General features: G+C 41.7%; 1 protein-coding gene across 3 annotated transcripts; it reads left to right on the top strand.

The window, feature by feature from the left end:
- The first annotated feature begins 210 nt into the window (after positions 1-210).
- Positions 211-23,885, top strand: TSPAN15 (tetraspanin 15). Of its 3 annotated transcripts, XM_081913205.1 has the most exons (8): positions 226-1,009; positions 6,960-7,145; positions 9,873-9,947; positions 14,452-14,547; positions 16,499-16,615; positions 20,380-20,427; positions 21,782-21,898; positions 23,695-23,885. In XM_081913205.1, the coding sequence occupies exons 1-8, from the start codon at positions 908-910 to the stop codon at positions 23,845-23,847; spliced, it is 894 nt and encodes a 297-aa protein (XP_081769331.1). In that variant the 5' UTR covers positions 226-907; the 3' UTR covers positions 23,848-23,885. The 3 variants fall into 3 exon arrangements, with proteins under 3 accessions (XP_081769333.1, XP_081769332.1, XP_081769331.1); XM_081913206.1 differs by lacking the exon at positions 20,380-20,427 and having other exon boundaries at positions 222-1,009; XM_081913207.1 differs by lacking the exons at positions 20,380-20,427; positions 21,782-21,898 and having other exon boundaries at positions 211-1,009.
- Positions 23,886-24,049: the final 164 nt, after the last annotated feature.

Here is a 24,049-nt window from a genome sequence, read left to right as displayed (position 1 = left end):
ATGTAACTTGAAAAAAGAGACATTGCACATACCTTTGTAAACCAAGAAAACTTTAATAAAATATTATTTAAAAAACAACAAGAAGACAAGTGGGGTGGGGCTTTTACAGCACATTTCCACACATGCTTATTCAGAAATAATAATAATAATAATAATAATAATAATAATAATAATAATAATTTATATCCCACCCATCTGGCTGGATTTCCCCAGTCACTCTGGGCAGCTCCCAACAGAATATTAATAGCACGGTAAAACATCAAACGTTTAAAACTTCCCTAAACAGGGCTGCCAAATGAGGCTTATTCCCAAGTAAGTAGGATATCTAACGATATCTAGAAGGGTACTTGTGTTAAGGCTGCCACCGCACGTGAAAGACAAATTTATTATGACATCAGCGCTTGTGAATTAAACGCCTGCTTCATCCGATGCAATGGAGCATAGTAATCAAGTGTCAGAAACACACACACACGTGTAGACGCTGGAGCTCGAGGAGAACGCGCAGCCTGCGGCGATTCAATCAGAGCTTAAACAAGCGCAGCGGGAGCCCCTCCGAGGGCGCGAAAAATCCCCGGGGCTGCGGCTCGTTTTGAGGTGCGAAAGCGGCGCAGTCTCCGACTAGCTGCCGCTCCAGGAAGCCGGGGCGCCGTCGCTTTCTCGCCTCTCCCTTCCCGGCTGCCCTCGGGGACACAGGCAGGCTCCTCCCGCCGTCTGGCGCAGGCGAGCCGCTTCCAGGGAAGAGCAGAGCAGGCGCCGCCGCCGTCGCCGTCGCTCGCGGCCTGGGGCTCCGCAGGTGGCTGGCTGGCGGGCGGGAGGAGCAGGAAGCGCGGCGGCGGCGGCGGAGGGATTACAGTATTGGCGGAGGGGAGGCGCCCGGGCCGCGGCAGAAGCAGGCCGAGGGAGGAGGATGGCGCGGTCCAGGGGAGACTCGGAGCAGGTCCGCTACTGCGCGCGCTTCAACTACCTGTGCCTCAAGTTCACGCTCATCACTTACTCCACGGTGTTTTGGGTGAGTGCGAGGGCCGCGCGGGCCGCACCTCCGTCCGGCGGCGACAGCAGCTCCCCTGTAGTAGGGTGGAGCCGCCGAGCTGGGGCAGGCAAGACAGAAGGAAAGCGGGGCGACGAGCGAGGAGCTGCCATGGGGGGTGGGGAGAGGGGGAGAAATGCACCTCCGTGCTCGCGCGGGGTTGCCCCAGGGATGCCCTCCTGCTGCCTTTTGTGTTTTTTCTCACAGAACCGGGGCGACCTGTTAGCAACAGGTGTGGTGCGATGTGGGTAAGGCTGCTGGAAAGAAGCACCAGGAAACGCGCCGGCCGGCCGCAGCGTGTGGGAATCTGAGGGGGGTTTTGTTGTTGTTGTTCAGGGAGTTGCGCACAGAAACCACACACACACAAACACACACACACACGCCTCTTCCTCCTCCGAACACGCCGGGGCGGTCCGTCCACTTGCAATGGTTTCCAATCCTACCCAGTGACGGGAAAGCAAACAGCTCGCTCGATAAGCACGTGCTTTTATTTATTTATTTTTTTGTCAGTGGGAGGCTAAAATAACGCCGATTTCAAAGTATGTAACGGAGGAGACCCTTCAGGGGTGCGGTCAGAATAGTTGTAGCTTGACTTGTGCGGTGAATTTAGCTGTAGGCTTTTAACCTGGCAAACTAGTGCCCTGACTCAGTCAAGGAAGGAAAAAAAAGAGGCATTAAAGTGGTTGTGACACCTGCTGCCTTTCTCTAAAGCGATCATATGCTAGCAGTGACTATTAGAAAAGGCAGGGTCATATTTCCTTGTCATCTCCTCCTGCCCTGAAATTTTCTTCTGGTTCTGTTGAACCATTAATAATAAAATAATTCAATTTTCAGTAAAAATTGTTTAAACAGAAATAGTCTCTGAAAATTGTAAAGGTAAAGGGACCCCTGACCATTAGGTCCAGTCATGACTGACTCTGGGGTTGCAGCGCTCATCTGGCTTTATTGGCCGAGGGCGCCGGCACACAGCTTCTGGGTCATGTGGCCAGCATGACTAAGCCGCTTCTGGCGAACCAGAGCAGCACACGGAAACGCCATTTGCCTTCCCGCCGGAGCGGTACCTATTTATCTACTTGCACTTTGACATTCTTTTGAACGGCTAGGTTGGCAGGAGCAGGGACCCAGCAACAGGAGCTTGCCTCGTCCTTGGGATTCGAACTGCTGACCTTCTGATTGGCAAGTCCTAGGCTCTGTGGTTTAACCCACAGCGCCACCTGCGTCCCCTGAAAATTGTACATATGCTTAATTTTTTTGTGTTGTCATGCACCCATCATTCTGCAACCAACATTGCAAACACACAGGTTTCTTAAGAAGTGCAGAAGATAAAAACCATGCATTTATGTGGCCTGCATAGTTCTGAGTTCAAAGTCTCAATTTTTGCTTGTGGCACACCCACATTAGTAGGGAGGCAAATTTTAACCTATAAGGAAATATTTAATGAATTAGTCACATGGATGAATTGATAAGAGCTTGCAGATCTAATTCAAACAGCCTGTTTTGTTTACAATCGCCACCATTTCCTTCCCTTCCCTTTTCTTTCTCTGCTGTGTTGAATATAGACTAAGCACCTTGGGACAGGGATCTATCTATGTGTGCTTGTTCTTGTAAAACACTTATTACACAGTGACAGTGTAATATGACCGACTGATTGAATGATATTGCTCCTAATAAGACTTATTCCAGTAAAAGCCCCAAGCTTTCATACTATTTGAAAGACAGTTCAGCTGTCACTTTGGATTGTAGTCATACTTATACTGGATTAATTAACCATTAACACATGAGGATCTGGACTGGACATAATGTTCCCTGTTACTATGAATAATAGTTTATGCGGAGTGTTAGATACACACACACTTTTCTCTTCTGCACTGGTTTTGGTCTGGAGAGCCTGGTTTGTTTAAACTAGAGTTCCCTGTTTAGATGAAATAAGAGACTATGGCTTAATGTTTGCTTACTAATCAGTACATTATTCCAGGGCCAGGAATTAACCTAAAGCTAAAGATGAAAAGAGGGGCTTTAGTTTAAACAAACCAAGATATCTGCACTGAAGAGGACTTGCAATGGGAGAGGCAAAAGAGGAGCGTAAGGTTTTGACACTCGTTCTTGGCTTCATGGTTTATGAAGCTAGGAATAATTAAGTCTGAACTGACCCTTACTTTGTTCATTATTGTATCTTCAGATCTGTGAGTATCACTCAATCAATACACAACACCACTTAACTAACATGTAGCTCAGTTAAAACACAATGCCCAACCATGATTTTGTGGCTGGGAGTACCTTTGCGAGTTTGCACGTGCTCTTATTCCGTTCTCCACTTCCTCCACAGCTCACATTGCTGTGATGTCCAATTTGCACCTTATGATTTGTGCTAACCTCTGAATCATGGTTTGCAAACAATCTTCAAACCAACGTTTCAAATTCTGTTTAACATCATGGCAAACTATGGTTAGTAAACATCAGGAAGTAGATGGAAGAGGGTAGATTGTGGTCTGTTGGTGAACTATTCGCCAATTTTGGGTGAACAACCTAGTTCAGGTGTGGGTAACATTTGTCCCTGCAGGTGTTGCTGCACTCCAACTCCCATCATGCTTGCCCTTGGAGTTCAACCACTTGTGGTGGCTCAGAGGTTAGCAACCCCTGATCTTACCCCTTTAAGTTGTGTTGGGTTTCTTGCAAAAAATGCTTGACTAAATGCATTTTGATCTCTTAAGAAAAGAGTGCACATTTTGAATCGGTTAACACCCTTCGTTGTGCTTTCATTGTTTAGAAGACTTGCATTCTGGATATGAACTTCTGCTTTGTAAATATGAAATATTTTGCTGGACCCCTGGGCTTCTTAAGAAAAGTAAAACAAGACTTGTCTTGTGGGTATAGTTAGAGGCTTTCATTGGGCAATAATGGCAATAATGGCTGCCTCAACAGTGAGTAAGTTGAATGAGATGAAAGGTTAGGTAGCAGTTGCTGTGTCAAAATATTGTTTTGTTTCACTGAAGTGAGTTGAAGGTCATTGGGGTCATGGAACTAAACTTAAGATCCAGTTAAAAGTGTGAATATAGAGGTCTTATAATTGTGTTTGTGCTTGCATTGTAGCTTTCTGTGTATTAGTTCTAGAAATTACGGTACTGCCAGATAATTCAGTTTTCATTAGCATAATTCTACCTACATTGGGGAACGGAACTTGCCAATCTGTTTTATTAATAATGCCAAAAATCATTTTAGAAATATTTTGGCTATTTTTTTTATGGCTCAAGTTTAGCTGGAACTGTTTGGATCTTCAGATCCCGGGCTGATATCATCTGAAGGATTACTCACTTTCTTCACTCTATTTAGGCATCACAGCTAATAGATCCTCGACTAAAATACCACTGAAGGTTCATGCTGTTCTTTATCCTTATGGGGAAATTCCTTACTTTTGTGTGACGCTAGCTAAATTTCCTATTTACAGTTAAAGTTATCTGTATTCCAGGCGGCTAGGATGTAGGTTCCCAGTTCCCAGTTCCTTATTATTAGTTCCCAGTTCAACAGAGAGCTGCATTAGCAGCCTAAACAAGGAACTGAATTTCATAATATCTTGGCACCCCAAAATGAGATTTGGGGCTACCTCATACCTTACGGGATGTGGGTGGTGCTGTGGGTAAAACCTCAGTGCCTAGGACTTGCTGATCGCAAGGCCGGCGGTTCGAATCCCTGCTGCGGGGTGAGCTCCCGTTGTCCGGTCCCAGTTCCTGCCCACCTAGCAGTTCAAAAGCACCCCTAAGTGCAAGTAGATAAATAGGTACCGCTTTATAGCGGGAAGGTAAACGGTGTTTCAGTGTGCGGCACTGGTGCTGGCTCGCCAGTTGCAGCTTCGTCACGCTGGCCACGTGACCCGGAAGTGTCTTCGGACGGCGCCGGCTCCCGGCCTCTTGAGTGAGATGAGCGCGCAACCCTAGAGTCGGTCACGACTGGCCTGTACGGGCAGGGGTACCTTTACCTTTACCTTTACATACCTTACATCTCCATGACTGGGAGGCTGTTTCCTTCAAGATACAGCAGAGACATGTAGGGGCATTTCCCTGAACGTGCAAATACCTAAGTGTGGATGGGGGCAGGGACAAATGTTTGAACCCTTGATGCTTCTCAGGATGACATGCATGAGGCTTTTGAAGCGGGGCTTGTTTGTGTACCCCGCCTCCCATACACAGATACAGCGTTTGCATATTCTGAGAAATGCACAAACGTGCCTCCTTATTCTCTCTGGTCAAAAGCTTTGCTTTTGCCCAACACACGATTCCACCCTGGTCATTCAGTGTCACAGTGTCAAGTCTTATGTTCTAACCAGCACCAATATGCCTAGGAAGGCTGGCACTTCTTTGTATAATGATGCACACATTCCTATTTATGGATGAAGGCTTCAACCAAAAGTCAGACTTTTCTAGAATGGAGCCACTTAAGAACCTCAAATGGAGAGGCCCCTCCCAGCCAATACACTTTTGTCATAAAAGATTGGTGAGAGGATCACTCCTTTCTCAGTTTATTTTAAACTGCCTTCTTTGGCAGTTTTTCTTCCTCAGAGGAATTTTTATTGAGGGAAAAGAGACCTTTTTAAAGCTATGCTTATTTTTAACTTTGATAAATGCAATGGTTTATATTTCTTAGAAGTGTATTTTGGCACTGCTTTTATATATATATAAAAAAAGGATTTCCCCTTAGTTCCCCGGCTCTCTTGGTTATTGATGGGAGAAATTTTGAAGCTGTGAGTGTGTTGAGGTATGGGAGCTCTAAAAATACAATTCAGGATTGGTCACTCGGGCCATATGGAGACAGGACCTTTCACCCCAGAGCTAATAGCACTGTGGGGAATATTTCCACCAGGATCATGGTTGAGGGGAGGGAAAGCTTAAACATCCCCATGTGCTGCAGTCCTGACAAATTTAGATACTGTATTAATATTTATTAAATCATATTCAATTTGCATTAGATGATCATGTAGCAGGATAAACTGATTTTCTCTCTTCTAAAATGTTGGATAAGAAGGCTGCTGAAAATAAGTAGACAAACAGTTTTAAACATTATTTTCATTAGTTTGATTCAGGTAGAACAAGAACAGAAGAAATATCACCCTGGACCAAACCACTGCATCTAAATAGTCTTTAAACCTCTTTTGTTGACCAGCAGCATTACACTTTCCATTTTTAAGTTCAGAATAGAGTAGTTGCTTTGGAAGACAATAATCATCCATGACCAGTCCAACGAAGTTGATGTTGAAGAATCATTGCTTAGACACTGGCTTAGAATCTTTGCTTCTTCCAGGACACTGGCATTAGTTCACCTGTCCCGATTGGAGCGCAGAGTTCTTGAGGACTGGGACATTCACAGGGAAACCAAAATGCTTGTTTACAAAGCTATTGTCCTACCAACCTTACTGTATGCTTGGGTGTCCCTATAAGGCCATTAAGACCAGAGTGTAAGGCTACCTCGTGCACCACTATTATCAATAAAAACAAACATTGAGTATTGTGGCACTTTAAAGATTAACACAATTATCCTTTTAACAAAATGATATTGTTTTATTAGTATGAACCTTTTATGAAAGTGGCACAAGACTCTTGGCTGAAGTGGACTTGCCACCGATACATTTCCAGTTCGGCTACAGAACAGTTCAATAATGTTTTGGTTGTGACATGGCCTGTTGGAAATACAATCTGCCCCTGATTTAGGGACCAGACAAAATAATGCTGTGTGCTTGATGCTTCCAGTTTGCTGAACCTGGTTTAAGGGTTTTTTGTTTTGTTTTTTTTAAGTTCCACCTTCAAGATTCCTGCTGGTTTGTACTTTTGTGAAATAAGCAGTAATTTGATTTTCTCTTTTTAATAAGTCAGTTTAAAATACAGCCATTGGTTTTGTTTGGAAAACAACAATAACAAACACTTTCTCTTTCTTTCTGTTACAGTTGCTAGGAGCGTTTGTCTTAGCCGTTGGCATTTATGCAGAAGTTGAAAGACAGAAATATAAAACCCTTGAAAGTGCCTTTTTAGCTCCAGCCATTCTTCTAATACTCCTAGGTATTATAATGTTCCTCGTTTCCTTCGTGGGTGTGTTGGCTTCCTTAAGGGACAACTTATGCCTTCTTCAAGCTGTAAGTACTTTTATATAAGTAGGAGTCTACTTGTAACCTGAACTTGATGTTTATAAAACTTATTTTGATCTCTATTCTGTAAACAGCTTTAAGCCAGCTTAGCTAATAACTTCCTTCTTTGGATAAATAGCAGAGAGAAAGGAAAGTGCAAGATGGATTCTAATTTAACCAGTGTAAACGAAGTTGTCAAAGGCAAATGCTTTACTTTAGTGGCACTTAATCATGGTTTTAGAGAAAATGTGGGTACAGCTGAAAGAGCCTTCTTAAACAAAAGTAAGATTTATGTAAGAAAAATGCAATGTAAATTCAGGCATACAAAATGTTTTTAAATTTAACAAATATTTAACATGTGTTTACATAACTTGATGTTAAAAGCGGTCAGGATAAAATATTTTCATTCACAAAATGTATTTACTTATTATTTAAACTGAAATCCATTGATTTACTGCCTCCAGGTTAGCAGAGCAGGTTTCTTTCACAGCATGTATGATTGAACTTTATCCATCTATATGTTTTTTTAAAAAAAGTGTCATATTTTTATATAACGTATTTATTAATGAAAAGAGCCCTTTGATCTAAAGTAGCACCATGATTCCTTTTGGGGTAGAACCAGTGATTGACACTTTCACATCAACAGTAAAACAATCAATATGCATAAAACAATCAATATGCAAATTAAATATAGAGAAATGTTGAGAATGAAAAGTAAACAACAATAATTAATTAACACTACAGTGGTACCTCGGGTTAAGAACTTAATTCGTTCTGGAGGTTTGTTCTTAACCTGTGTGTATTTGCCAAATTGTGACATTCCCAAATAGGCTTACTTTGAATGAATGGTGTTGATGTGTCCAGAGGGGCCTGTTTTTTTCTTAATTGCTTAAAAATACTGCCATCTCATTGCCAATATAATAACCTACAACAAATGAGCTCCCACCCCACCTTCAGGATACGCAAAACCATGATATTCTTTAGGGGTTCCTGTAGATACTCATTAGCATTCTATCCTGAGCTGTGCTGCTTGTGAAATGAGAGACTGAGCAAGCAAGTGAGAGAAAAGGAGAGTGGTGTGGTGAACACAATGGTGTTTGGCATATATCAAGGAGCCAGATTAATTTTAGTAACAAAGAAATTTAGTGCCATGCAAAGCAGGGCATTTATAAAGACCTGCGGAATGCATTAAAGAAAACAGTAAACGAGAAGATCCTTAGTAGTACAAATAATTCCACAGGAGGAAAAGTTGCTGAGGACTTATTCCCCTTTGGTTTGGTCTCTTTGGTGATTAGCTAGGCAAAACTGCTGGATGTGAGGAAAGGGGAGGGAAGCCTTCTTACTGTTCCCTTTAAGAACCAGGAGTCAGTAGTGGAGGTGGGGTGTTCCACTGCCAATCTCATGTATATACGTGAATTGATGATTACAATATTAGAGCAGCCCACTCGCTCTGCAGCACTCAGATGTTTATTAGAGTAAGCTGACTAAGGAGACGAAATGCAAAGTATAAAATACAAAACCACAGCCTCCATGAAGCCAATGATTTTAAAATGACAAGCTCAGAACTAAGAATCATAGTAGGCCTATGAGACATTACAACATTCGGAAGTCTTGCCACCTGCTTAATAATAAACGTATTGATCCCCTCAAGGAAGAAACTCGGAAAGTTCTCTGAAGATCAGTTGGGAAACTGTTTTGTAAGTGAATATATTGTGTGCAATCTTCTGCTAAAATGACAGAAAAAGAACTGATGAGAGACCCTTTTGACCTCTGAGAGGTCATACAGAAAGCATCTGCCTAACTAAAGGGAACTAAGTTTTGAAGTGAAACATTAAGATGGGCAAATCAAATAGCTGTTCTGTACTTTGGCACCTAGCAACTACAGTGGTATCTCTGGTTACATACTTAATTCGTTCTGGAGGTCTGTTCTTAACCTGAAACTGTTCTTAACCTTTCTGTTTTCATCCTGAAGCAAAGTTCTTAACCCAAGGTAATATTTCTTGGTTAGTGGAGTCTGTAACCTGAAGCATATGTAACCCGAGGTACCACTATATGTGCTTGCATCGTGCTGGCTGCAGCGCCCCCATGCCACAAGTGTCTCCTTGATGACCAAATGTAACAGGGAGAAGGCCCCTCCCCTTTCCGTTTGCCAGATTGCGATGATTTGTGTTTCCCTTCTAGTGAGTTGCCCTCACCAGCCAGTGCTGCATGTTTCGATTTCAAAGCCTTGTAAATTTATAAAGAAAAAAGGGGGAAGGAAGAAAAAGAACACCTCTCACATTAACCACTCAGTAAACTTCACTATATTCAAATGTCTGAACAGGGATCCAAACAAAATGGATTTTGTTTGTAAAAAGCATGTTCGAATGTAGCAAGGGCATTAAGGTCTTCGGTCCATTGCGTAATAGAGTCTAAAACATGAACGCTGCACAGAACTCAAGAGAGGAGGATGAAGGCGGCTTGGGGGCCTGACTGTGGTGCCACAGGTCTGCCTTCATCTCCTGTGCTGTGCTGCTGCTGCCGCCTGCTGCTCATCCGCAGTAGTTGAGAGGCAAGATCACCCCCCGAGGCACATGGGTCTTTGCAGAGTAGCAGTGGCAAGTGCTCCAGTGGCACTGCCTAATCATAGCAGTTCTAAAAGTTGCTTAATTTCTCTGGACGTCGTGAGTCATGATTTCAGCGCTGAAGATTTTAGATTTTGTATGTTTACGTAATATTTTTGAAATTCTTTTGCAGTTCATGTACATCTTGGGAATTTGTTTGCTCATTGAATTAATTGGTGGAGTTATGGCCTTAATGTTCAGGAATCAGGTAAGAAAACTGAAATATTCAAGAAAAGGTACCTTTAAAAAAACTTCTCCCTATCTGTTATGGAAAAATGGAACCAGTACTCACTTATCTCAAAGCAAAATTACTGATTATTATGGAAGAGTCACAGAAGATCATGTATTTGAGTAGCAAGATTGCAAGAAAATTAGGGCTTGCAAACACTACTGTAAAAATAAAATTGCATTCTGGCACTCCTGATTCTGTGCCCTAAACAACTACGTAACTTACAGAAATCAAGCAAATTTTCATAATTTCTTACTTTGTGTAATTTATTCTGCAATGTTCATAGAAACTCTTTTTATCCTTCTGGCTTTTCAGCAGTTCAAAGTGTATGTTTTTACCTTAAAGGCTAAAACTATTACCATTTTAAAAAATGAAATATGAGATTCTTAGGAAGTTAGATTCAGTGCCTAATACCACACTATATGTTCAGTAGGCTGTGAGTTTAGTTTATTTGTATGTATGTTGTTTTTCCGTAGTCAGCTGTGCCCAAAGCAACTCATTAAGTTATCAAAAATACAACATTTGGGGAAAATTCAGTTTGTAACCAAATATCAATGTCAGTGAATTCAAGTAAGGCAAAAACTTTTCAACCAGAATAGGATAAATTCAGTATTACAAAGAAACAATTAGACTTCAACAGTTAGACTTAAACAATATGTATGAATGAAGCTAATAACACACTTCAAGTGCTGCTCTTACAGCACTCCAAGAGCCCACACTAGTCTAAATACATTTCAGAGGGGGTTGGGGGCTGCTCATCACCAGGCTAGATGGTTCACAATGGGCTCCCCTTTCTGTCTTCCAGAGGAGACTTTGACAGCAGCAAAAGGGAAGTTCCTGTTAAGGGCCAATTTGTTGGATTTTTCAGGCTTTAAAGAATCTTGTGTGTTACTGCAGTAGGAAATGAAAGAAAGAGAGAAAGAAAGAAAGATGGTCTTTATTTCCAAAAAGAAGGAAATACGTATATGATGCCTTGCACTTCCTTCAGTATTTTCAAAAGACACCCATAATTGAGTATTGGCAAAATGAACATTAACTGAGGCTAAAAGCCTGGTAGCTAATAAACTAAAGATTCTGTAACTGGTTGGTTGTAACTGTTCTAACATTTTGTCATAAACTGGGAATAGCTTTGAGTGTTGCCAGAATATAACTTCATAGTGCTTTAGGAAGATAAGGATCGGCAAGTTGTCTTTGGCAGTCCGCTACCCCTCTGAAGCTTCCAACCTGCCTGCTGGCCTTGCATGTGTGCAGTAGCATAAATACGATAGAACAAGACAACTTGCCTCTGTGCAGCCTGGATACGAGCACAATATATAGGCATCAAATATCACTCAATACATTATTGCTTAGATTATGTTATGTGAAGTTTCTTTTCAGTATGGAGAAATGCATTAACATTTTCAAGATGTCAGATTACCTTGTTCGGAGATTTTCAAATCAGGCATCGTGGTACCACTGCAGCTTCACACTGGCTCTCTGCCTGTGGCCTAACACGATACAGGACATTTAGGCTGTAATCCTGCACACACTCACCTGGGAGTAAGTCCCATTGAAGTCAAGAGGGCCTTTTTTCTTCTTAGAAGACATGTATCACATTGTTCCCATGCCTTGGGAAAAGACTTGAAACACAGTAAGTTGGTGAAAAGGTTGTATATGTTAAAATATAACAATCAGAAGAACTGTGGAATAATAGCCAAATCAAACAAATGTGAGCAGAGGAAGTTAGCTCAGGTGTTGGAGGGCAACCTCCCTTCTCACATTCTGTGCCCCCCCAGCTAAAGATTGGAATAAACATCCCTCCTTGCTAGGTGAATCATGAGCTGTAGATGTGCCTCAAGCCCCAGTGTTCAGAAGCTTTCATCCAGGCATGCAGCTCTAGTCCAGGGAACACTCAGCAGCACCCCTAAAGCTTCTTGATTTGGATGATAACTTGTGGTTGTTCCCTGCCTAAAAATGCCTCATGGTACCAGTCAACTGTTGTTTTAATTTCCTTCATCAGCCTGCACAGAATGCTTCAGAGGCGATCGTTTTCTTGCTTGTTTGCATCCACCCACTCGCACACAACAGCTTGAAAATAGCTCTCAGCACTGGCAGATGGACCCCATTGACCCAGTGAGGGGCAGGAATATCATAACTGATTCTGGGGTGTGGAATATAGCTCCCCCCCCCAAATCAAGAGAAACTGCTTGACCACGCAGGAGAACCCAACTCGAGTCTCTTCCAAAGTGAGAGGGATAGAGCAAACTTGTTAATTGGACAGCAGGTTTTTTGCAAAGAGCAAGAGCGATTCATTCTGCGTAGTGAGAACTTGGAATTTCAGCAGCAGCATCCTTAAAAGTCCACAACTATTTTTAACTTGCCTGAGCATCAGTTCCACAAGGCATGGATAAAGACTTGAGAGCCTGCCCAGGCATAGAAATTCCTACCTGCAGCACTGTAATGTCCCTTCTTAACTTGTAATAATGAGGCATACACTCATTCTGGCTAGGCCCAAAGGGTGGAGATGTAAATTACTTCCTTCCCCCAAGCTTCTCATTTTACAGGTAGGTTTCGGTCAGCCTGTTCCAAGAGCTAGTAAGCAATTCTGAGCCATTAGTGTTTTGGAGAAGCTTGGAGCTTGGTGTTTCCTCTTGCAGCACGAGCTGGCCTGACAAGCCTGTTTTGTCTCTAAAAGTTGACGTACAAGTCCTCTGATTTGCAAACGCTTGTCTACCTTGAATGTCTAACTCGGGGAAACTGATTGCTTGCTAATAATAGTGAAGTGAATAAAAGTTTGAGATAATAGGGACCCCTTCACACACATAATAAATTTTCAGTTATGATGTTGTACCTTCAGATGCCTTTCCTCAAAGTAGTATTTCTGTAGTGTGAATGTTGCATTTTCCCACCATTCAAACTGAATATTGTATCTATGTGAAAAGGAATGGTGCACCAATGGAGACAGGATTCGGCCTGAGCAGATAGAGATCTTGGGCCTCGCAAGTTGATTTTTTTTTTGAAGAACTTAGCCATTACGGGGTGTATCCTGCTATTAGAATGATACTCATGTGGGAGATAGGTAATTTCTGGTTGGTTTGTTTGTTTTAAAGAACCATTTTATACTCCAGCATTTGATGTTGGGGACAACGGTGCTGATTTGGACCCCACACTGTGGGTGCCCAGCACGACTTGCCCCCTGCCCACACTGTGACATTATCATGCACATGCCATGACATGATGCATGCTGTGCTGTTATGATGTCATAGCGTGGGGCGGGACACAAGCTCCAGCAGCACAGTGACAGGACTCCTCCCTCCAGCGCGCTCTCTCTCTCTCTCTCTCTCTCTCTCTCTCTCTCTCTCTCTCTCTCCAGTTCCACGCTCTCTCTTCCACCCCATGCTTGATCTCCTTGCTCTTTCTCCCACCCCGCCCACACTCTGTGCTCTCTTCCACCCCAACTCTACACTCTTTCACCCCCTAACTCCACACTCTCTCTCCCACCTCCCCGCCTGAACTCGGTGCTCTTTCCATGCGGTGTGGAGCCTGCGTTCCAGCTCCTGCATTTTGCTGGTGCCCAGCCCCTATATGGGAAATTATCTGGGTGCTTGGGCACGCAGGGCCCCGGGGAGATAGTGCCTATGGTAGGGGCGTATTCAATCTTCAAATAATTTTCTGTGTGTGGACAAATTGGAGGAGAGGAGAGCTTGCTGGTACCCACCATTTGTTGAAGGGAGAGATTACAATCTCCAGATTGGAATGGTATAGTGGGAGAGTTTTTATCTTCTAAAGCAGTAAAAATAAAGAAAAAAACCCAAATGCTACAAAATGGACATTGGAAGGATGTATTATTTGTCACTTATGATACATCGCAGGCATTGTTCAACAGTTAACCATATTCCACGCAGCAATGTGAATGAGAGGGAAAATCACATTTTCCCATTGGCAAAACACTCCAGTTGGTATGCTGGGAAAATGCAAAAATATTGTAACAAAGCCACTTTTTCATTAAGTTAATTCTGTGGATCCTACATAGTGGTCTAAGTAAGATGTTTCACATTTATTGCATGAAAACAACTATTAAACCATAAGCAAACATTTGCAGGAGTAGGTTCTTGTTTTCCTACAATTTTATATATTGACAGGGCCTAATACCAGACTAGTTCTTGCATATTGCTTATTTTTAGGGCTGTCAATCAGTTCCACATTCTTGACCCATAATCTGCCTTTGATTCTTACATTAAATTGTAGATATCATCATCATCTTTCTAAGATACCAAAGGAAGTGTGAGAACTTACAGCATGTTAAATTTTTCTCTTTCATTTCATTTTGTAGCAGCTTATCAGAACTAAGAGTCTAAAAAACATTACAATCATTCTCAGCCCCACCGCTGAATAGACTGGTTAAAACGTGTTGTCCGTTATGGATGGTATGAGCACATGCTTATACTTTTTTCTTTTCAAATTATGTGTGCTTGATCTTACTTAGTTTTTTTTCCCCCTTTAGACAATTGACTTTGTAAATGAGAACATCCGAAGAGGGATTGTGAATTACTACGATGACTTGGACTTCAAAAACATAATGGATTTTGTTCAAAAGGAGGTTGGTTTTTGGATGTCAAATTAATCAAACAGTAGTAGGCTATTCATTGATCCCATGTGCTGCAATATAGCAGTAGCTTCCAGCTATTACTGTTCAGGTGGATGTGTTGGGATGCTCAGCGCTGGGGTGGCTTCCTTGCTGACAGTGGACCCCCCCCCCCCCACTGGTAGAGGCTGGCAGAGCTGGGCAGGGGCATCTCTCCTCCATTCAGACCCTCCAGCATGGTGAGCTGGGGGTTTGGATGGCTCTGTTAATTGCTTACAATTTTTATGATTTAGTTTCCATACATACATTGCCAGGCACTAAGGTGTTTGTCGGAACTTGAAACCCTTGCTGATGGAAATAGGCCATTGAGAGTTAGAAATTGTTTTGAAACCACGACTGTGTCTTATGCCATAGCATGCTTAATTGACTCATTGGTTTGTGTTGAAATACTTACTGGGTTGCTTTTGCCTTGAGCTACAGAGATGTTAAATGAAACGGAAAAGAAGAGCATGTGTATAGATATATAGATGAAAACTCCCAACATTTAAAAGACAACTTTGACTTTATGGTGAAGATTTTGGACTCAAGCCAGAAGAGAGGTTCTTTTGGGCAAACTAAATTGAAATGAAGGGAGGTGTGCATAAACATAAATGCTCATTTCAATGAGGCTTGCTCAGAAGACCATCGTGGTGAATTGTGTTCCTTATAAGATATTTTTTAAAGGGGACAGCCTTCTTTTAAAAAAAGGTCAGGAACAAATTGTTTTAGGCGTGTACTAATTCATAGCTTTCCAAGTCGCCCTTTCGTTAAATGTATACACAAAGTTTTAGAGTTCTCGTAAGTATCTGGTTTATCCTTGTTTAGGTCCCTGCCAATGAGATGTTTAGTTAATGCGTTAATGATTGATTAACAGTGTTTAGTTTTCTAGTTCTTGTTTTATAAATGAAATTACATTAGCTATTCTCTTTTACTCTGTAATGATACTCATAAAATCTGGGATGATTCTGTGGTGCGTAGTCAAAGCTGAGGAAATTTTGATGCGGCAAATAGAAGCTGAAGGTCACAAATGATGCAAAGGAAAGTTTAATCAATCATTTTATGATGCTTATTGTAAATAGCGCATCACAATCCAAATGTTTTTTGAGTTTGACCTTCAGGAGTGTAGTCATCAGCAGATCTCCACTTTTGGCTGTGGCTGTTTTGCCTGAAGGAAGATGCTACGTTCAAAATGTATGGGGATTTCATGATATTTTAGCCATTAAATTAAACACACACACACAAATAAAGTACACAGTATTCAGAACTTTGGCTAGATAGCTCCTGCCCTTTTTGTTCCTATTTCAACCCTACACATTCCTTGCTTTAGTGTTTTTCTTTCCTTTTTTGCAGTCAGACTAGACATCATATAGCATAAATTTAAAGCAACATATTGGTCAGCCTTTCCCAACTTGGTGTCTTCTGGATGTTTTGGACTTACATCTGGATGTTTTGGACGTAACTTACATCAGGTCCAGCCAGGACACCAGGTTGGGGAAGGCTCCCTTATACCTATAATTTGGGGTTCTAAAGTGAATAGGGATTGCTTTGGAATCTGGGATTGCTTTGGAATCTGGTAGGATCAGGCCTTGAGACTTCCTCACAGAGTTCTTTACAGGCTCTTCCTACCCCAGAATAGAGCTGCAAACAATATACATTTTGGTGGTTTTGTGTTCCATATGTTTAAATTGGTGATTTGTAAATAATGTTAGGCACCTCCACACATGCCAATAATAATAATAATAATAATAATAATAATAATAATAATAATAATAATAAGAAGAAGAAGAAGAAGAAGAAGAAGAAAAAATTAGGACATGAAGCCTCTATAATAATCACGAGGTTTTTTTTTCTTACTGATAATAAGGTTCTAAATTTCTGCAGCAAGGATTTGTCTTTGTGTAACACCTTTCCCCTCCCCTCTTCCAAGTTCAAGTGCTGTGGTGGTGAAGATTTTAAAGACTGGTCAGAAAACCAGTACCATGACTGCAGTGCCCCAGGACCACTAGCTTGTGGAGTTCCTTACTCTTGTTGTGTCACAAACAAGGTAAAAGTTATTTATTATTCTGGATTAATTTTGCAGTTACCTGTTGGTTCCTCACATCTCACCAAATGATTTTTTCCCCCATGAAAGAAAATCAGTCTGGCAAGCTAAGATTGCCACCAAGAATGGAGATCTGTACACGGAAGGGTCCGTTATGTGATTCATCTTGCTTGATATGATCTGTGCACACTTAGACTATGTGTAACAAATGGTAAGCAAGTGTACATTTTCCACACAAAAGCAGATCACCCAGAAACAACCTTGGTAAGGATAACAGGCTCTTTCAGTACAATTTCCCAAAAGGAAAAGTTCTAGGAACCCTTTTTTAAAATAAATTGGTTTATTTGTGTTGGTTTTCTACAGATATTTTAAGTACTGGATTCCCCTCCCCCCCTAATATTTTTTGAAGCAAATGAAGAATTATATCCGTTTTCTTCTAGGCTGTTCGTGGAATTAAAGATTAATTATACCATGTCACCTTTTCCTGACCAATTAAAAATAACCATTAAGAAATGTTTCCAAAGAAAGCCTAGTAATAACATCATATCAGTATGATAGAATAAAAAGCTCAACCACATTTGGATGAATTAAAAATGGACGCTCCATTGAGATTTTGTGACAGAGAGGGTGATAATAGAACGTTGTTTAGCAAAATATTTTTGCATCTCTTTTGTCGTTATTACCAAATGAAACCAGTAATGTTGCTATAAATAGTATTGCCCTTTTTAGGTTATAAGAGAACATGTTACCACATATATCACAGAACAGTCCTTGAAATCTTGCAGCACTGTCTTGTTAACACTCATTTGTCTGGAGGATGCCACACCGGCAGTCTTTAAAAAATAAATCAAGATGAATAAATCTTAGCCGCTTGACATGTTTCCAAAACCAACTTGGCTTTTGCACTGGAAACGTACAGATGTGAGCAGTAATTAGTCATTTACTCTCTGGTCATGGAAAAGTACTGTTAATATGTGAGGGCAGCGTCTCTATCTTTGGACAAATTTCATGCAGTACATAAGATTCAGATACTGATACCTAGGTGTAAGCAGCTTCCTATCACAGCCAAGCTTAGGGGCAGCCCACAAATTTGCTTGCCAAGGAACTTTTTTGGGTCCAAGCGTGTTTATGTTCTGCCATTTCTGGCATGGCACTGCTCATAGAGCCTAGGAGGGGATGCCTGGGCACAGTCTGCTCAATTTCTCCTTCCACAGGCTATCAGAGCTTGACAGGACTAACTCCCACCTGATGGGAAGGCAGGATTAGGAATGACCTGACTCAGTCCAGTGGCCTCCTCCCACATCTTAGCAGAACAGAGCCAAGGATCTTAAAATGAAAAGTTGGCAGCCCTATGTGCTACTCCCATATCCTGTAATTGCTTAGAGTGATTCTGCAGACGGACTGATCCTGATTAAAGAGCACACGGTCTTACCATTGCCAGAATGGCGGAGGCTGTTTTGCTGCCCTGCAAATGAACAGGCATAACTTTCCCTCCAACCCTCTTGCCTAGTTCTGCAGGTGTTCAGTGTGGTAGATCCTGAAAGGAGGAGATCTGCCTGTGGAAGATCCTAGCTGGCTGGCAGCTTTGATGTCCAAACTCTAGAGCAGTTTTATGGCTTCCTTTGAAATTTGTGATTATTAGTATTTTTGCTTTAGGAGGCAAGTTAAATATACTTTATACGTGTGTGTGTGTTTGTGTGTTGCCACTTTGAACAAACCCCAAATGGGTGGCAACCCACTTGACTCATGATGGGAAAGACAAGAATTGGTGGTACACAGTATTCAGCTGTGTTCTGTGTACATTTGCAGTACTTGTGGAAATTGTACTGGCTGGGCATGAGCTGGGCTCAGCTGCAGTTGAAGAACAGACACTTCTGTTTGCGTGGAACATCTGTCACGACGCTCAGTCTCACGCCTGGAGGATGCTTTAGAGCAGTGTCCCTAGGGCAGCACCATCTTCAGAAAGATGACAGCCACCAAGAGTCACTGCTGAAGGAAGCCTGTATGCGGCATCATTCCCAGTGTTAGGACATAGTACCTAGGAAGCCACCTTCTACTGAGTCAGGCCATATATATATCTTCATCTAGCTAAATGCTGCCTGGCAATGTTTTCAGGGTTTCTGACAGGAGTCTTTCCTCGCACTTCCTGAAGATCTTGGGGATTAAGGCTGGGACCTTCTGGGACAAAGCACAAACTCCATCACTGAGCTGCCATCTTTGTTGCTGAGAAAGCACTTTCTCCACTGCCACTCCTGCCATCAAGGAAGCATCTGAGGCAGCCTATTTTGTTGCCCTTAAAATGCACCTCATATTTGCTACCTATAAAACAAAAGGTGCTTTTTCTTCCACTATGCTCAGTAACATGCAAATGTAACTGTTTGCACTCTGAAGTGGCTTGGCAAAGCTGGAGATCTTTAAAAAAAATAAAACTACCTATAACTTAAATCATGACTAGTTTTATTCAAAGGTTTTCAACTTTGGCATTGCCAGTTGGTTTAGATGATAGAAAAACAATTTAACAATTCCTGTCATAGCTTCCGATGACTTTCTCTCTTTATCGGAGGTCCTTCATCTTGCTTATTGACCCTTTGCAGGTTTCTGGAGCATCCCTTGACACACCTCACAAGTAGTCAGTGCATTTATGTGTTACGTATTGTGAATAGTAACTAAGGGCACAAGGTGCTGGGAACTTCTCTGTAAGCCACACTAATTTCTATTCCGATACCACCTTTTCAATGGAAGAAGTGAATTCCATGCAAACTGTGTTTAGAGAGCTAAACTTGACAACTGCACACACGTTTCGTTGCAAGTATAGGCACTTGGAAAGTACAATTGCTGTGCACATAAAACTTCTATAGGAGAATATAGGATGTTGTTCAGCAGAGATGACTGGAAATTAATTGAACAGAAGCACAGATTTGTTATGTTCTATTCTGTTTCCCCTTTGTATTTTGGTTTAAACCAATTCACAAAACAAGAACTGATATATTGAAGCATATATTGCAGATATTGCTGCAAAATTATTGTGCTATTTTTTTGACATGAGAAGACTTGGCTTATTTATTTGTATCATTAAATACCCAAATGATCCTTGTTTATAAAACTCAATAATTTTTTTTAAAAAAAGCAGCAGCGGCACAAATTTGTTCTTAAGTGATTTCTTCATTTGTGCAAGAGATGTTCCCAGTGGACTTGGTCAACAGTAGCAGCAGTATTGTGTGGATATCCTTGTTCATGCCTGGTTTCATAGTAAGGAGAGTTATGATTCATAAGTGGCATTCATGGGCAAGATTCAAGGCTCAAGTGCCTTAACAGCCCTCAAGGTTGGCCATTCTTGTTCACAAGAGAAACTGTGGCCTTGTGAAACGTGAACACTGAATAAATTGGGATATTGTCAAGGGCTGTGTAACTGCAAACTGAATTGTGAAGCTTGTTGTAAGTCTTTGAGCTTTTGAAATTTGGGAGATTGTAGTAGTAATTGTGGCGGTAGGCAACTCATTTGTGCCAACTTCACACTTTTATGTGAAAGTACCTTCCAAATAGCATTGAAAATACTTTCCACAAGAAGCGTAGCAGGGGCTTTTAATGCTTACATTCACTGTTGTTTTCCAGTTTACTCACTGTACTGTTTCTGGCCTGGTAAAATGAAGACATCCAAATATATACTGATTATTTCATAGTTTGCATTATCCAAAAATTGAAAATAAGCTATATAATTATATTCATGTTGCACTATACTCATATTGTGAAATATGTTTTCCCCCCAGACAGCAGTTATCAATACCATGTGTGGATATAAAACTATGAACGAAGAGGTAGGAACATATATTTCCCCCCCATATACAGTTAGCTTTAAGCCATTTGAAATGATCTACTGTTTGAGGGTACAACTTGCAGTCTTGTGTCTGCACCATCAAGCATTTCTGTTGCAGACCCAGAAAAGGAAAACTCTCCATTTCTCATTTGTTCCTGTGCTGTTTTTTATGCCTTTGCAACCCACACATGCCAAGAAGAGCATGTGTATGATTTGTAAGGCACCAGTTATCTTCATCACAAATAGATCTGTTTGTGGGCACACCACAATCTGCTGTTTAAGGCTGAGGTAAACAGATCTACTTCTGAGTAAATGCCCAAGCAACAGGGTTGTGTGTTTTTTTTTTATTAAACACATTTTCTGTGATTGTGGGTAATTCTGCAGTGAGGTTACTGCTGACTTCAATGGAGCAAAACATGGATGCGGGGAGCAAGATGAATGGGCTGTTCTTTAGACCTAGCATGTGAGTAACAGCTGGCACAGAAATACCAGTCTGTTGTTGAAGTTTCTTGCAATGCAAGAAAGCATTTTAGGCGGAATTAAATGTTCTGCTAAGGCGGCTGTTGCATTTGCAGTGTGCATTTCTGCTTGCCAGATGAAACCATTCCCCCCCTTTCCTCCCCTGTTTTGGGGGTTCTCCTGACCCAAGCAAATCTGAGGTAGGGGTCACTCGGGGGACGGTGCCATTGGGCTAGGGAGACTAGTTGTGTTGGCTCCCACTAGTGCCAACAACTGACTTAAATACAGACCTATGTCTCAGGTTGTTGGTCTGGTAATGTTGGCCTGAAAATAGGAATGAATTGCTTGCCATCTCTCCCATCCCTTTGCAGCTTAAGATTGGGATAAGATGTAACCAATGGAACTGGAAATGGCAGCTTGAACTCAAAAGTAATTTATTAAAAAATATGTACTCTTTCAAACAAGGCTCTAGGGATCTCTCAGGGCACCTAACGTTATATAAAAAATCATTTTAAAAATCCAATTAAATCATAACGCAACCAGTGTCATCTTATAAACAAATCATCGGCAGTAAACTGCCCTGGCTGGGGGGGGGGGGGGTCAGTCTCTTTTGGGAGGCGCTGCAGAAAAACCCCTGCTCTTTGGCATTAGTCTGGACTTTGACAAAGAGGGAATTGGAAGCAACACCCACTCAGATGATCTCAGTCCTAGTATCTGGGGAGGCGCAGTATATGGAGTAGACATTTTCAACCTGCCACGTAAAACCCACTGAGATCCCAGCAGTAAACTCTTTGTGTGAATTTCAGTGGGGCTGTTAGCATTGAATACAGGGCACATATTGTTTCAGTAAGACAAATCAGGCTGTGTACTTAAAAGTCTCTGTTGTTACTTTACAGCGCCTGAGTGTTCAACACGTGATATATGTGAGAGGATGCACAAGCGCTGTACTGATTTGGTTTTTGGACAACTATGCCATCATGGCTGGCATTCTGCTTGGTATATTGCTGCCACAGGTAAGGCTGGCAAGACTCTAAAAGGAAATATTCAGGACAAGGCCTTGGCTCCTTCCTTCCTTGTTGGTTTGTGAGCCACAGTTTGCAGCTTTGATGCGTGGCATGGGGTCACTTGTTTCCTATATGTGTTTTGGGCTGTCAGAGAAGGTGGCAAACCTCTCTGTTATTCATCGGTCAGTTTGCGTTAGAGCTGGACCCCTTTACAGTGTGGTCCGTAAAGACAGGCCGCAAGACCTGTAAAGCTTAAGTGCTTGGGCATTTATTTAAAAGAAATATATATATATTACAACTTTTGAAAATCCTTTATGAATGATACAATGGAAAACATTTTTACAACTGACTAAATTGCTTCATGAACCAGATTGGGCAATCAGGCTATCTGTTGACCAGCCTTGGTGTTAATGATTCTGATGACTGCCTGGATGATTCCGTTGCTGCTGGTCTTGGAAATAAGTAGCCCTGGCAAGGATAACTAATATAAATGGTACGATATGTTGAAAGAGTGCAGTTGGCAAGGGTGATCATGTCATGTTGAATTAGCTTTTCTGAATAAAATATTTGTAGAAATGGCAAACATTGCACATCAAACTATATATGTTACACAAACATTACCTCATTTAACAAATCGGGAAGGAAAGGGTTTATAAGCCCTTCTGTTTTCTTCTCCTTCCTTATTAAAATGCTATTGCATATGTCCTCTGAGAAAGTATAACTCCCATGAGATTTCGGGGGTTTTCCCCATAGCATGCTTGCAGCATACCAGAGAGGGAAGGGAGAAATCTAGGGTGATTCCAGACTGCGATTGAATCCCACCTGAAAATACTCAAACGAGTAATTTGGGTTGTACAACTGCAGTTGATTGGGAGGTTTTGTGCAACAAACTCGCTTCCCCCAGAACCAGACTTTTAAAGTGATGAGAAGATGCACTGGGAAGTATAGAGTAATGCTTGCTTTGGCATAATGTCTTCTGGAAGCAACCCCAATCTCTCTGCTTTCTCTTCTCGTGGCATTTGGAGTACCACTCCCACTTCCTCTGTGCCATCGAAGAAGTCTAAATTAAAGAGGAGGGGAGGAGGGCTTAGGAGGATTGTGATCCTGGCACCAATAATGTTTTGAGGATCGGAGTGGCTAGGAGGGAGGGAGATTTCTCAAAGTAGCTTGGAAAATGTCAGGCTGTTTTTCACCTTTTGGGAAATGCCTTGGCTTCCTTCAAAGTTGTTCCATTTTGGTTTGGGGAAGGCTTGCTCTTGTCTAACCTTTGTCAAGAATCTCAGTGACTGACTTCCTGGGGGATTATATTCAAGCATCCATCCTTTGGATGGTGTAGCGATTCATTGCTGTCAAGTCTTGCTTTTCCGAAAACACTTTGTTTTTCTGTGTGAAATTCCTTAGCTCAAGCAGCAATGGTCTGAGATCCATTTCTCATGTTTTTAGTACTTTGGGCACTGTGCAAATCATGTGTGAAGTGCACCAAAGTGCAAATTTCAGCACATTTAGAGTTATGGGTCCACACCTGCCTTTTCTGAAGATTTTTAAGGGGACAAGGGCCAAATTTTAGTATGCCTAGGTTATCCACACTTGTTGCTAGGTGCACGTTATAGAAGCATAGTTGTTATAGAATCGGAAGGGACCTTGAGGGCCATCTAGTCCTGCAGTGCAGGAATCTCAACTTGTGTCCTTTGATATCTATCGGAGTACAAACTTTAAAATGAGAATTGTTTCCCCCAAATGAGCAGGAATTGTAAACTGTTAGTGAATGGTGCTATTCTGATCATCCTCGTCACTTTATTTTGCAGTTCCTTGGGGTTTTGCTGTCTTTGCTTTACATCACCCGAGTAGAAGATATAATTGCAGAACACAAGCTTAACGAGACTCTGCTTGATGGAGGGAGACGGAAGGCGGACATTGAATTTACTAGCGCTGGGTGCTGTATGTGTTATCCTGAGTGATCCCCAGGTATTCCTTTAAGAAAGACAAATGACTAACATCCCTTTGCATTGTGCCTTGACTGTAGTCAGAACTTAATGTGATTTGCAAACAATAGTCCTTAGGAAACAAACCTCCCAATTCTTTCCAGACCTTGATTAATTAATTTTCTGCTCTGAGCGTTCTTTACAGTTTCACTGGCTTTGAGCTTGAAATGTGTTGTCT

Source organism: Podarcis melisellensis (genome assembly GCF_964234715.1).
Source record: "Podarcis melisellensis genome assembly, chromosome: 5".
Classification (NCBI taxonomy): domain Eukaryota; kingdom Metazoa; phylum Chordata; class Lepidosauria; order Squamata; family Lacertidae; genus Podarcis; species Podarcis melisellensis.
This window is presented reverse-complemented; position numbering and strand designations above follow the sequence as displayed.

Coding starts and splice junctions, on each gene's coding strand:
- TSPAN15 (XM_081913205.1), top strand. CDS start 908: ATGGCGCGGTCCAGGGGAGACTCGGAGCAGGTCCGCTACTGCGCGCGC. Junction 16,616..20,379: donor CTTGTTGTGTCACAAACAAG/GTAAAAGTTATT, acceptor TTTTCCCCCCAG/ACAGCAGTTATCAATACCAT. Junction 21,899..23,694: donor TTGGTATATTGCTGCCACAG/GTAAGGCTGGCA, acceptor TTTATTTTGCAG/TTCCTTGGGGTTTTGCTGTC.